The sequence below is a fragment of the Orycteropus afer genome, unplaced genomic scaffold (genome assembly GCF_000298275.1).
Source record: "Orycteropus afer afer isolate SDZICR_OR568_19922 unplaced genomic scaffold, OryAfe1.0 scaffold00005, whole genome shotgun sequence".
NCBI lineage: Eukaryota > Metazoa > Chordata > Mammalia > Tubulidentata > Orycteropodidae > Orycteropus > Orycteropus afer.
This window is the reverse complement of record NW_006921592.1, coordinates 743,562-759,191: the sequence shown is the minus strand read 5'-3', so window position 1 is coordinate 759,191 and position 15,630 is coordinate 743,562. Positions and strand designations below refer to the sequence as shown.

General features: G+C 38.0%; 1 protein-coding gene across 1 annotated transcript in view; it reads left to right on the top strand.

Annotated features, from left to right (window-relative positions):
• Window positions 1-15,630, top strand: part of PTAR1 (protein prenyltransferase alpha subunit repeat containing 1) — an 81,088-nt gene that overhangs the window by 50,346 nt on the left and 15,112 nt on the right. Inside the window, exons 3-5 of the mRNA XM_042780703.1 lie at window positions 1,081-1,147; window positions 6,742-6,846; window positions 8,868-9,081. Coding sequence (XP_042636637.1) covers window positions 1,081-1,147; window positions 6,742-6,846; window positions 8,868-9,081 — 386 coding nt within the window. The remainder of the gene's footprint in view (window positions 1-1,080; window positions 1,148-6,741; window positions 6,847-8,867; window positions 9,082-15,630) is intronic.

The window sequence follows — 15,630 nt, the reverse complement described above, 5'->3', positions numbered from 1 at the left end:
ATAATTTCTACATTCTGTGGGATCACCTTTCTTTGGAATGGGCACAAATATGGATCTCCTATTCATAATATGAATAGACTATTCATAAGATGAACTACAAATAATAAATATAGAAAAATGTTCATAGTAATAAATATATATTAAAAAAGTAAATTAAAACAGAAACAAAGTATCATGTTATATTTGCCACATCCACTTTTAAAAATAAATTTATATAAGCCAGAATTACAGAGACCTAAGTATACTCATGTTATTCTTGACAATATAGATAGATACTGCCTGTTTAGAGGACAATTTATAACTTATTAGGAGCCATACTGCTGTTTATATTATTGTGACATATTAGTTCCTCTCTTGGAAATATATCTTAAGAAAATAACTATCACACACAAAAAAAACAAACCAAACCCACTGCCATGAAGTCAATTCCGACTCATAGTGACCCCTATAGGGTTTCCAAGGCTGTAAATTTTTCAGAAGCAGACTGCCTCATCTTCCTTCTGTGGAATGACTGGTGGGTTCAAACCATTCACTTTTGTTTAGCAGCCCAGTGCCTTAACCATAGTGCCACCAGAACTCCTATAAGAAGTAAAGAGGACCTTAAAAGAAAGAGAAGACAAACTCTAAAGAGTATGACTATTTGTTTTGATTTTTTTCTGTTCTTTTTTTTTTTCCCCTAAGTTTTATTTATTTTGGTGTTGTTGAGAATACACATAGCAAAACATACACCAGTTCAACAGTATCTACATGTACAGTTTAGTGATGTTGGTGACATTATTTGAGTTGTGCAACCTTTGCATCCTCCTTTTCTGAGTTGTTCCTCCCTCATTAACATAAACTCACTGCCTCCTAAAAGTCCTATCTAATCTTTTGAGTTGCTGTCATCCATTTGATCCCATGTAGATAGTACTTTAGAGTGTAATGCTCAAGGCAGACCTTTTTTTTACTAGTTAAGCTAAGCTGTTGTTGATTTTAAGATAACTTCAGGGGGTATTTTTTGGTTTAAGGTTTAAAGATTATCTCAGGGCACTAGTTTCAAGGGAGGACTGTTGTTTTTAATATGACTTCTCTTTATTTTAGAGTTGATAGATGTCACATGCACCTTGCTGCTTCTAAACCCAGACTTTACCACTGCATGGAATGTGAGGTATGTCATTATCGTCAGTGAAAAGATGAATTTTAAACAAGTTTCTGAAGACATATAAACTCCATGAATTGTTAGCTTTTTAAAAAATGAAATATAAACCATACATATATGATATCATACACTTAGTTTTTCAACCCATTTTTTTATATCTCCAGGACAATTCTAGCACATACGGTTTGCCCCTTTTGCACGCCTATATGTGTTCTCCGTAAAGTTTTTTGCCTGAAATGCATATTATCATGCTGAATTATGGTATACTGTTCAATACACACATTTATTTTTCTCCCTTTTTCTAGAGATGAGGGCACTTGGCACAACTGGTTGCCTTGTAAGACGTTGATTGGTATGTTTGAGAAGCACTGCATTGCAGTGGAAGGTGTGCAGGATGCGGATTCAAGGCTTTAAGACTTTAGTCTCAGTTTATTCACTAACACTGTGACCTCTGTGGGACAAATCACTTGAAATCCCTGAGACTTAGAGTTTTGGGTTCACATTTTATTAATTTTTGAAGTTGATTCTGCTTTTTGCAGCTTTTGTACACAAAATACTTTATAGAAATATTAAAATTCATACCAGCTTCATGTTTTCCATTGAAGTATTTTCAGCTAAACTATATAAATTTAAATTATATAAAATTAATATAAATTTAAGCAAGTTGGTAGTCCCTTAGATTAACACAAATTTTCTTACAGAAAAACAATATAAATTATAAATGAATAAAAATGAAGTCTCATTGAACATTTTGAATGAATTTTAAGTTTCCCTTTAGGAAAGAACCATAAATCATAGCTGTTTATCTTTAAAGATGAATTAAGCCATGTCTTATTATTTTTCTGTGTAGTGTAAGCAAGGTTATGTTTTGAGATAGTGTTTAATAATACCTACAGAATTTCATATTTGTCACTGATTTTAAGAAATCTTGTATAAACTCTATACAATCTTAGATACACTCCATATAATTTCAGACATACTAAGTTTAATAAAACTATATGCATACTTGGTTTTAATGAGCTGCTAACAATTTTAAATTATATATATGGCTCATGTTTTTGACTTCCATCATATCGCTACTGGACAACACTGTTCTAGACTTTGGGGAGAGGAGGAAAAATAATCAGCATAGGAAACATTTAACAATGTCCTGTAAGCTTAACAACTGAGAGCTTTCTTAAGGGTAGGAACCGTGTCTTCCAACCTCCTCACCCCCCTCACCCCCTTGTATGGCACATAGTAAATATTCAATGTGTAGACTGGGCACTGATCATAATAAAATCAAATGCAGTGAAAATTAAGTGAAGGTAAGAGGGAAATAGCAGTACCAGTTTTATTCATGTTAACACATTCCTCATTATTACAGAGGAATTGGAAATCCTTCAATAATAAAAGACATTTACTAGCATAATGTATATATGTGTACACATCTACGCCTCACTTACCAACTCTCTCTCTATCCAACATTTTGCATTTATGAAAATAGTAAAAAATCTGCTTTCTGACTGTTTTGTGCATTAATGACATGTCTGGCAGTGAAAGTGCCAAGAGTGCTAGGTGAGAGCAATGGTGGCTGTGATGGTTAAGTTTTTGTGTTACCTTGTGTAGGCCATGGTTCTCAGTGGTTTGGCAATTATGTAATGATGTAATTTGGCAGTTATATGATGATGCAGTTATCCACCATTTTGTGGTTTGATAATGGTCAGCCTCCATTTCTGCATAATGCTGATTTTCGCATAACAACCTGGTCTTTGAAACCTAACCATGTTGATGAGTGAGGAGTGGTTGGATTTATTTATTCATCGTATGTTCTATAAGGGCATCTTAGAGTAGGAGAAAGAACCTAGTCCTAAGATCCATGAAACTGAGTTCTGTTTCATCAGTTAACTGGCATTTGACTTTAGGCAAAACTTTAACTTCTCAGAGTTTTAGTTTCCTTATCTGTGAAAGAAGAGTTGGACTAGGAGATTTTTTGTGATTCTTTTAAAGCTGGGTTTTTTGTTTGTTTTTGATTATGTATGTTTTGGTCTTCTGGTAAAGGAGAATTGCTTCATAAATCAATTTAAATTATGGTAATAGTAGTTAAAGTTGAAAATTACTCCAATAAGATGATTAGTAAAATTTTATGCTAGATGAGTATAAAGGAAATCTTATTTTTTTTTCAAAATCCATTGTGTATATGTATTCTAGTAAATTTTGATTTGTGTTAGTAAAATTGATTAACACATAGAATCATATGTACATTTTGAGCAAAATACAACCAGATTTGGAAGCTTGATCCAGCCCCGTGTGGTCTCTATTGAAAATCAAATATTCAAACTTCCATTTAATTATTGCGTAACTCTAGAAAACCTTCAAAGATTTTGACTATGTCTCGCAAACTGCTAAAAGATCGCACAGTACATCTGTCGTTCAGTTTGTGGGTATTGCCATCTTGGGGAAATGATAGGGATAGGAATAATTAAGAGTCAGATTTGATATGGGTGAAGGGAAAAGCAATATAACAAAAGTGGTGACTGGCACAATGTCACTAAGGAAAAGGAAGACATGAAGAAGTGCACAAGAGGTCCAGACAATAAATAAAGGCAAATACTATTGCATACACAATACAGCATCATCAGTAATAGCAAACGCTAATCTATGGGTAGATACATAGTTAGATAGGCAAGAAGACCAGGTATGGATAGGCAAATGGGAATATACTTATAACCAGACATAGGTTTGGCAGATGATATTCCTACATATGTTTTTGTATGTACTATAAAAATGCAGTTGTTATGCAGTTTAAGCATAACAAGAGGCAGTTACGATAACTTCTTAGCCACAAATAATCACCTTGAGGGAGCAGGTTACTGGGCTTGAAGACTGGGGACCATGGTTGTGGGGGACATCAAGATCAATTGACACAACATGGTATACAAAGTTCTACATCTTACTTCAGTGAGTAGCAACTGGGGTCTTAAAAGCTTACGAGCAGCCATCTAAGTGGCAACTGTTGGTCTCTCCTTGTCCAGAGCAAAGAAGAGTGAAGAAAATCAAAGATGCATGGAAACAGTTAGTCCAAAGGACTAATGAACCATGAGAACTTCAACCGATATGACCCTGAGACCAGAGGAACTAGATGATGCCTGACTACCAGTGCCAACCACTCAGAAAGGGATCAAAATTGGAGATCCTGGATACAGTGGGAGAAAAAATGTGGAACAAAACTGAAAATCATAGAAAAGACTAGGCTTATTGATCTGATAGAGACTGGTGAAACCCCTAAGACTATGACTCTTAGTCACCCTTTGGGCCTGGAATTGAACTTACTCCTGTGGCTTAACTCTCAGCCAACAATAGACAGGCCTATCAGATGAACACCTATACCAGGGAAATGCACTCCTTAGAACAGTCTGCCATGGGAGACCAGAAGGGCAGCATTTGTACAGGGAAAAAGGTAGGGAGGCAGGAATACTAGTCAAGAAGGACCACAGAGGAAGGAAGGGTAACCACAGGGAGGAAGTGAGAGGTGAGTTCTTACACTGCAGGGAGTGTAACCAGTGTCATAAAACAAAATGTGTATGAACTGTGGAATGTAAAATGAATCTGCTTTATAAAATTTCACCCAAATCACAATTTTTTTTAAAAAAAGTGTTTTTAAGCCAGTCTTCTGATTACAGTGACTGATACATATAATTTTAAAATTCAATTGGTTATATTTTAAAATATGGCTGCTTCTTTACTTTGAATATTGGTGACTTACTTGATGAAAGAGGTTGACTTCATAATAAAGTCCCATTATTACATTAGTCTGTGAGTATAGAGTAAGCAAAACATCTTTGAGTGACCAGAAAAGCTGATGCTAAGCTCCAGGAGTTCATATCCTTCAGTCATACATAGCCTATTGATTTAAATTCTCTCTCACTGATGTCGAGTTGGATCTGACTATTAGCAACCCCTCCCTGGGTTTCCGAGGCAGTATCACTACAGAAGTAGATTGCCCAACCTTCCTTCTGAGGAGTGGCCAGTGGGTTTGAACTGCCAGCTTTCTGGTTAGCAGTCAAGTGCCTTAGGCACTACGCTACCAGCACTCCTAGTGACCTGAAAATGATTATAAAATGGAAGTGTATCACTATTTAGTATTTTCATTAAAAAGTGATTTTCCTCATCAAAGAAAAAATTTAAAGATGGTACATTGTTGTTGGAAAGAAAATGTATTGCAATATTTAGAGACTAAATCCGTCTAAATAGATAACTAACTACAAGAGCTGGACTCTGGTTTTGTTAGCACTGAACTCTAAAATAAATGAGTCACCAGCTCTACCACAGGAGTGACATTTTAAGACTGGTAAAATAGTAGCAAATGATATAATTTTATTTTAAAAAATATCAGAGCTTATTTTCAAACAATTACCCATGAAATTAAATTTTAACCTAAATTTTACTTACCTAAGAAATCAATGGAGTGATCTTACATGATTTCTTAATTGCGTTGAAGCTTTGGCTGCTTTTGAACTGTTTTTAAAACAGCAGCAACAGTAAAAACCCTCTCATTGCTAGTAACATATTATTTCTGCTGCTTATATTTCAAAAAGGGATTGGTTGAGAATATCAAGGCCGTGCAGGTATTTCACCTGGTAATGATTCTTTTGAAAATTTATCCTAATAGTGCAAAAGAAAGAAGTCAAAAGCACAAACTCCCCTCCCCCCCAAAAAAAGTTCTTTTAGAATAGCAGAAATTTGGAAGCAACCTACATGTCTAGCAGTAGGGAAAAGGTCATTAAATTACAGCACAGCCACTAAATGAAAACTGGTCTTTTAAAATATTTATTATAAAGATTATATAGGACCATGGGGAAGTTCTTAAGACGTAACAAGAGTAGGTTATGGAATGTTAAAATATATGCATCTGGACAAAAGGTAGAAGGGAAAACTCAAAAATAAAAAGTAATTTTGTTGGAGTGGTAATTCGATGAATGATTTTGTTTCTTGTTATTTTAATTGTACAGTGTGCTGTTATTATGTGTATTATTTGGTAGTGGTCCAGACCATGTTGTTGTTGTTATGTGCCGTCGAGTCAAACCCGACTCATAGTGACCCCTCCTTGGGTTTCCGAGGCAGGATTACTACGGAAGTAGGATTGCCCAACCTTCCTTCCGAGGAGTGGCTGGTGGGTTTGAACCGCCAGCCGTCTGGTTAGCAGGCAAGTGTCTTAGCCACTATGCTACAAGAGCTCCCTGTCCAGACCATAGCAAGCCCTATTTAGGAAGCGAGAGCAATTCTTGACTGGTATTGGAACTGTCCTACAAATAGTAATGTCAGTTCATTTACTTTATGGAAGTGAAACAGGCCAAAAAACCCCTATATCCTCTCCCAAATAGTTAACATTTCACTCTTGTTTAAGAGCATTCATCTGTGCTTATCAACTTACTACTTCAAGATTATGAAAATACACTCTTGATTGCTGTGTGTGGCATTTATGAGAGTGTTATTATATATCATAGTGGTTTAAAGTTTGGGTTTTTTAATTTTTGGAAATTCATTTCACATTGAGTTTATATTAATAGCCATTTATAATGTTTGAATAGAAGGATGGAGTAATGGTCCTTTCTCTTTTGCAGGAAAGAGCTGATCCTTTCTGGCACTTTAAATCCAATTAAGGACTTACATCTGGGAAAATTAGCCTTAACTAAGTTTCCAAAGAGTCCAGAAACGTGGATTCACAGGTATGTCTAATTTATATCATAATGTTCTTTGGATTGAGAATGGCTGGAGAAATAAACATGGAATCTGAGGCAGGATTGCATGGTGGTTCAGAGCATGAGTTCTGATGTCAGTTACCTGTGTTTAGATCTGGGTGCCTTCACTTATACCTGCGTGATCTTGGGAAATTACTTAACTTCTCCAAGCCTCCATTTCCTCATTTGTAAATAAAAATAAACAAAAAAATAACACCTACCTCATCATTAATGGTGGTGTCTTACATGAGAGGATGCATGCAAACACTTGTTGTTGTTGTTGTTGTTGTTATGTGCTGTCGAGTCGGACCCGACTCATAGCGACCCCTTCTTGGGTTTCTGAGGCGGTATCACTATGGAAGTAGATTGCCCAGCCTTCCTTCCGAGGAGTGGCTGGTGGGTTTGAACCACCAGCCTTCTGGTTAGCAGTTAAGTGCCTTAGGCTACCACATATTAAATGTCAATAAATGTTAGCTATTATTATTAACTATCGAGTCATGGAGGTTGCATTTAGAGATGCAGCTGTAATGAGCAACTTGGGTTTTAAAGTATGTTAGAGTGTGTTCCTGATAAAGATGGTAGTGGTGGTGGTTACTAACATTAACTTAAGAGGAAGACAAGGGCAGCTGAGGTGAATGGTGTGTGGGCTGAGCTAAAGTTGCTAAAACCATAAATGCAAAGGACTTTTTTAGGTTAAAGGACTTTTTTAGGTTAAAGGCCTGAGGCAGAGAGGCAAAGTGGATGTAAGGACTCCTTTAGAAACCTGATTATATCTGGAAGCATCTTCCTCTTAAACCCCAGGTAGCTACTCTCATCTGTCGAAAATGGAGTGGTGCGGCCATGCCGGTGGTGGTCAGTGGGGAGATTCTCTGAAGCCATCTGTTCTGTTTATTAACTTTATTAACACTGTTAACTTTTCTCAAATGCTGGGCAGTTTAAGGATCTTATTTTAGTTCAGGCTATAGCTTAGCTGTAATCTTGGCTAGCATTACAAAGCGGCTCCTTCAAACCACAGATTAGTTTCTCTTCCTTACTGGAAATTGAGATAGTGGACCTCAGAGAGTTAGAATGACTATGTATTGGGGCTTGGAATAGGGTACTGGTGAAGAGGGGACTGTTAAATATGTATCCATCCATTTATTGACTTGTCTAATTATAATAAAGGTAAAGTAAAAATTTTTATTAAGTAAAAATTTCCATTATATAAAAATGACAAAAAAGTTTTCTTACTCAATTTCCTGTGTGTCTTTGGAAATTTTTAGTCTAAAAGAATGCTTTCATATGACAAAATACTTGTAAAAACTGAAGACACTAAGTAGAAACACTTTTTTAGTACTTTTGATTTAAATGTATGCAAATGTAAATCTTAAATAGACAAGGGGGATATCTGTGGATAGAGACATTTTGAAACCTCCTTGATGGAGTAACTAATTACATTGTATTTGTTTCCTTCACGATTCTATGCAAGAGTATAGAAATTTTGCTTAATGAAAGCTGTCATAATGCAGTTTCTTATTTGCAGATAAATACGCTTCTGATAGAGGAGGTAGAGAGAAGGTAAGGTGTGCACAAGTAGTTAAAGATACCAACCATGACTCCTTCTAGTATTTACCAGATATTAATTGTTACCCTCCTTCCCCAATTACACAGACACACTAGTTGCCTTTACATTTCCTGGCCAAATTTGAAGATACCATTTTGGAAATGACAGCATTCTTTGTGACAGGTTTTTGTTTTAGGAAGATTTTTCTTTAGTTTGTCCCATTTTCTTCTTATTCATGTTGCTAATTTTAATTATGTCTTTTCAAACGAACTAACAAAAGCCCCTAACTCCCCTTTCTCCCTACCCAACCCCAAAGCAGAAAAAAAAAAAATAGCCTGGGTTTAGAAACAGGTATTATTTTTCATTATCTGTGAATGAAAATGAAACTACGAACAAAGAAAACTGTTGTTTTCCTCTGTGGCTTACATTTTTTCCTCATTGTCTTTCCCTGATGCCACCTAACCAGGCGATGGGTGCTACAACAGCTAATTCAGGAAACCTCCTTGCCTTCCTTTGTGATTAAAGGAAACTTGGGAACAATTCCTGCAGAACGGACACAGCGACTAATACAGGAAGAGATGGAGGTCTGTGGTGAAGCTGCGGGAAGATACTCAAGCAACTATAATGCCTGGTCCCATAGGATCTGGGTTTTACAACATCTGGCCAAGTTAGACGTCAAGGTAGGGTTGTTATTTAGTCTCCATGGGCCTACTGCCTGTCTGCCCTTTAAATCTTCTGATGATAGCTCATCGTCAGAGGAGCTTTAAAGGAGGGAAATAGAGGAACTAATGGTCCAGCATCTCAGAGTGGATTGTGACAGCGGATGCCTCCCGAGAAACCTTGGCAGTTATATAGATAGATAGATAAAGTGTGCATTCCTTGCCATTTAAGTTTTTGGCTTTCTCCAGGCAGAGCATGGTGCCCTGGTGATGTAGTGTTTAAAGTGCTCAGCTGCTAACCAAAATGTTTGCAGCACAAACCCACCTGTTGCTCCGCAGGAGAAAGATGAGGCAGCTGCTTCTGTAAAGATTACAGCCTTGGAAACTATGGCAAGTGAGTCAGAATAATGGAGGGCAGTGGGTAAGGCAGAACATTGATAGAAGAGGCAGGTTTAACCAATAAAGGAAAACTGTGCATAACTAACTTTGCCCTGAAGAAGGAAGGGATTATTAAGCTTTATAAAACTGAAATTGTTATTTCTTGGTAGTCTTTGATAAATGACTTTATGTGCTGAATCACTGGCTGTCTTTTCCTGGTGTCCTCTGCGCACCAGAAGGCTCACCAGGTGTCCCAAACTTGGCTGAACCTTTGAATTATCTGACTAGAGCTAAATTGAAATGAAGATGGGATCTAGAGATCAATATTTTTCCCAGGATCACAGTGGTTACTAGGATGCAAAGCCAGGTTAGAAATTGTCACAGCTAATCCCTCCAGTTTAGAAAGGAGATGACGGGCTCCAGAGAATTTTAACTACTTACATGTTGCCCTGGTTGCACTGCTTATTGATCATCATAATGAGAACCAGGTGTCATGGTGCACCTTCCTATATACTGTAGCTTTTCTGTTTTTTCCTCCTCATGATACCACAATGCCATAAGGATCTAAGGTACTCATCTAAGAAGTTTCCTGGACTCGGGACAACCAGAAGAGGTCAAGTGAGAGGTCAGAGTGTCCCAAGTGGTGCTTTCAGAGTAATGGGGAGGTAGTCTCCAATTCTTGCTCATCACCCTCTTCTTACATCTCTCTTCCTCGGGTCCCTCTTCTCTCTTTGTTTCCAGAGATTCCAAAGATTAGCCAGAGATTCCTCCAGGACAAATAGGAGAATTTTTACTTCTGAGGGATTTTTAGGGAACAATTCTAGAAAAGGAGCTTTTCCCTCCAATTAAAAGTCCTTGAGCTTCAGGAGGGGAAGCCACCTAGCGGAATGGAAAGCTCAACGGCCTAGAACCATAATTGACCTAAGTTCAGTTTCTGACTCTGCTAGCTGTGTGTAGAAAACAAGGCCTTAAATTTCCATCAATAAAATGGGAGCTCTGCTACCTGCCTCAGTGTACATAAAGTACTGACAGCTAATAGAGACTCCGAATTTTTAGTTCCTTTCCCTGCTCCCCATAGGTAGAAAGTTTACATAGAGCTGGCTACAAATGTGTTTGATCAACTTGGTGCAATTTATTCATAAAAAAGTACTGAAACTCCATTATTTCTAGGCACTGGAGGTGGCATTGTAAAGACAAAGAGCTTGCTGTCAACAAATTAAAAATCTTGCTTAGGAAGCAGACAACAACAATTACAAAGCAGGGTCGCACTTGCACAAACCAAGGGAAGCCCAGGATCCAGAGCACAGACAAATGGCTCTTCATCCGGGCTGGACAGATTGGAACAGTCTCTAGGAGTGACTGCAGGTTATTTGGTGGGTTGTAGGGAACAGAGAATGCTTATAGTGGTCATCTCAGCTCTGCAGCTGACACGGAGGGTGAGGATAAAAAGTCCATGGGAGCTGACAGCTTTGGGACTTTCCTGCCAGGATTTGGACCGTTTCAAGGGCATTCTCATAATATCAGGAACATGAGGCTCTAAGCTGAAATATCGGGAACATGTGGCTCTAAGGTGAAATTCTTGGTGACTTGACATTATCTGACATTAAAGAGGACAACTCATTAGTGGTGTATTGTCCCAGGTGTCTGGATTCACACCTAGGCTTGCATATAGTTCCTGTGCCCTGCCCTTGAGGAACTTGGCATTCTTCCTATGTGTGCCAGCACTGGGCCACAGCATCTCTAACTCCCTCGTTAGTCTCAGTGAACAGTGCTGAATTGGCAAAATCCCCTTTTCTCTTTTCATAAGCCATTCGGCCAGCTAGGAAATCATGTCCTGCTACGCTTCATCTGTCAGAGGAAGTAACCACAAAGTACCAGATGTCTATTGTTAGGTGTCATTGAGTCAGTTTCAACTCCTAGCAACCCTATGTACAACACTCGCAATACTTTCTGGTCATGCACCATCCTCACAATTGTTGCTAAGTTTGAGTCTATTGTTGCACCCACTGTGTCAAGCTGTCTCATTGAGGAGCTTCCTTTTTATTGCAGACCCTCTGCTTACCAAGTATAATGTCCTTCTCCAAGAACCGGTCCCTCCTGATAACATGTCCAAAGTATGTGAGAGGAAGTCTCACAATCCTCACTTCTAAGGAGCATCCTGGCTGTACTCCTTCCAAGACATATTTGTTCATTCTTCTGGTAGTCCATGCATCAATTCTTCAGTCTTCTTTACTCAATATCTAGCTTTTGTGTTTATATGAGGCATTTGCAAAATACCAGGGCTTGAGTCAGGCATTCCTTAGTCCTTGAAGTGACATCTTTGCTTTTTAACACTTTAAAGAGGTCTTTAAAGAAATAAGTCTTTTACAGCAGATTTGCCCAATGCAATATGTCATTTGATCTCTTAACTGTTGGTTTCATGGGCATTGGATGTGGATCCAAGTGAAATGAAATCCTTGATAACTTCAATCTTTTCTTCCATTTATCATGATATTGCCTATTGGTACAGTTGTGAAGATTTTAGTTTTCTTTATGTTGGGGTATAATCCATGCTAAAAGCCTGTAGTCTTTGATCTTCATCAGTAAATGCTTCAATTTTCTTAACTTTCAGCAAACAAGGATTTATCATCTGCATATCCCAGATTGTTAATGAATCTTTCTCCAATCTTGATTCCATGGTCATCTTATATATAGTCCTGTTTCTCAGATTATTTGATTGGCATACAGATTGAATAAATATGGTGAAAGAATACAACTAACACTACTTTCCTGTTTTCAAACTGCGTGGTGTCCTCTAGTTCTGTTTGAGTGACTGCATATTTGTCTATGTACAGGTTTCTCATGAACACAATTAAGTGTTACGGAATTCCCATTCTTCAAAATGTTATCCATATTGTTATGATCCATAGTGAAATGCCTGTGCATATAAAACACAGGTAAACATTTTTCCGGTATTCTTTGCTTTCAGCCAGGATTCACCTAATATCAGCAGTGATATCCCTTGTTCCACATCCTTTTCGGAATCCAGCTTGAATTTCTGGCAGTTCCCTGTCAGTGTACTGCTGCAATAGTTCTTGAATTATCTTCAGCAAAATTTAACTTGTGTATGATATTAATGATATTGTTCAGTAGTATTTGCATTCTGTTATATTACCTTTCTATGGAATGGGCACCTATGTGGATCTCTTCCAGGTAGCTGTCATCCAAATTTCTTGGCATAGATGAGTACGTCCTTCCAACATTGCATCTGTTTGTGGAAATATCTCAATGGGTATTCTGTCAATTCCTGGAGGCTTGTTTTTCACTAACGCCTTAAGTGTAGCTTGAACTTCTTCCTTCAGTATCATCAGTTCTTGATCGTGTGCTGCCTTCTGAAGTGGTTGAATGTCAACCAATTCTTTCTGGAACAGTGACTCTGTCACTTCCATTTTTTTCTAATGCTTCCTATATCATTCAGTATTTCGCCCATAGACTCTTTGAATATTGCAACTCAAACTGGAATTTGTCTTCATTTGTTTCATCTTGAGAGATACTGAATGTGTACTTACCTTTTGGTTTTCTAACTCCAGGTCTTTGTACATTTCATTATAATACTTTACTTTGTCATCTTGAGCCACCTTTTGAAATCTTCAGCTCTTTTACTTTTCATTTCTTCCATTAACTTTAGCTAATCTGTGTTCACCAAGTTTCAGGGTCTCTTTTGACATCTATTTTGGTCTTTTCTTTCTTTCCTATGTTTTTAATGACCTTTTGCTTTCTTCATGGATGATGTCCTTCCACAACTTGTCTTATCTTTGGTCATTAGTGATCAATATATCCAATCTTTTCTTGAGATGGTCTCTAAATTTGGGTGGAATATACTCAAGATTGTATTTGGCTCTTATGGACTTGTTTTAATTTTCTTCAGCTTCAGCTTGAACTTATATATAAACAATTGATGATCTGTTCTACACTCAGCTCTTGACCTTGTTCTGAATGATATTGAGCTTCTCTACCATCTCTTTCCATAGATGTAGTCAATTTGATTCCTGTGTATTCCATCTGGTAAGGTCCATGTGTATATAGTCACTGTTTATGTTGTTGAAAATAGATGTTTGCAAGGAATAAGTCATTAGTCTTGCAAAATTCTATCATGCAATCTCTGGCATCCTTTCTATCATCAAGGCCAACTTTCTTGTTTCTAGCTTTCACATTCCAATCACTAGTAATTATCAGTATGTCTTGATTACATGTTTGATCAATTTCAAACTGTAGAAGTGGGTGTGGTAGTTAACTTTGTGTGTCAACTTGGGTGGGCCTGTTTGAGTGGCTGGACAACAGGATCTAGTATTCCCTATGATGAGACTGGTAATCAACTCCATGGTGGAATCTATTGTGAGCAGCTGAGTAGCTGCCTTAGCAATATGGTCTACTTCCTGTATATAAGGAGAAGCCTTGGGGAATGGTCTCTAGCATATGGCACACTTGAACCATGCATGTAGCCGTGTCATTGTTCAGCAGCCTACCATGCTCTGCCAACCTCGGAACTTAGAATGGACTTGAATTAATGGCCTGCTGTGTGGTTTGGTAACATCAAGACTGTGCCTTTTTGCTTGTCCACCTTGGGCTTGTTAGCCTCAGCAGCCAGTAGCTGCCTGAGTGAAGAGATGCCTGTAGTTTCAGTGGGCCGGGAGCAAGAGGCAGAGCTGAAGCCCAAGGTCGAGGGGCTTTCACCCAGCCCCTAGAGCCTGGCACTTTGAACTAGGACTTCTAGCCTTCCAAACTGTAAGAGAATAAACTCCTGTTAAGGCCATCCCATTTGTGGTATATTCCTGTCAGAGTGGCACTAGCATAACCAGAACAGTTGGTAAACTTCAATTTCTTAAATTTGACTAGTAGTCATATAAACTGATCTTCTTTGTATGTGTATGAATATTATCCTATCACTGACAGCGTGGTACTTAAGGATAGATCTTGAAATGTTCTTTTTTACAATAAAGGCAACACCCTCCCTCTTCAATTTGTCATTCCTGGCATAGAACATCATATATGATTGTTTGATTCAGAATGGCCAATAGCAGTCTATCTCAGAATTGATGCATTTGAGTTATTGTGTTGGAGAAGACTATTGAATATGCTGTGAACTGCCAGAATAATGAACAAATCTGTCTCAGAAGGAAGTACAGCCAATGCTCCTTAGAAGCAAGGATGGTGAGACTTCATCTTATGTATTTGGGTTAAGTTATCACGAAGGACCAGTCCTGAGAGAAGGACATCATGTTTAGTAAAGTAGAAGGTCCGTGTAAAAGAGGAACACCCTCAACGTGACAAAATAATAGTCACTGCAATGTTGGGCTCAGAAGTAGTGACAATTGTGAGGATGGCACAGGACCGGGCAGTGTTGCCTTCTGTTGTTGTTGTTGTTATGTGCTGTTGAGTCGGCCCCGACTCATAGTGACCCCTCCTTGGGTTTCTGACGCAGTATCACTACAGAAGTAGATTGCCCAACCTTCCTTCCGAGGAGTGGCTGGTGAGTTTGAACCGCCAGCCTTTTGGTTAGCAGTCAAGTGCCTTAGGCACTATGCTACCAGAGCTCCTATCTGTTGTACATAGGGTTGCTATAAGTCAGAAGCAACTAAGGAGCACCTAACAACAACAACTTTTGTATCCTTTGATAAGGCTATAAAAATGAACCTTGTAGAAATTGGTATAGTATTACTAACATGACAGCATTTAGTAGACTTTTTTTTTTTTAAATCTATTATTCTTAATCTAGCACTTATACTTCTTGGAATTCATCTTAAAGAAATAATGAGATACATAGTATGATACAGTGCTTAAGGACTCTGCTTGGTGATCTTACAGACCTCCTTTGAATCCTGACTCTACTATGCATTTACTGTGTTTTTGAGGAAGTTACTTAGCTTCTCTGATCTTCAGTTTTCTCATCCATTAAATGGGAATGAGGTTAATTCCTAATGATGCAAATTAAATGGCACAATCCACTAAAAGTGCTGGCACTGAATGTTTAATAAAGACTAGCTATTATGTTAGGAGCTCTGGTAGCACAGTAGCTAAGGCACTTGACTGCTACCAGAAGGCTGGCGGTTCAAACCCACCGGCCACTCCTCGGAAGGAAGGTTGGGCAATCTACTTCTGTAGTGATTGTATGGTGTATGAATCAATAAAACTGCTATATAATTTTTTTTTTTT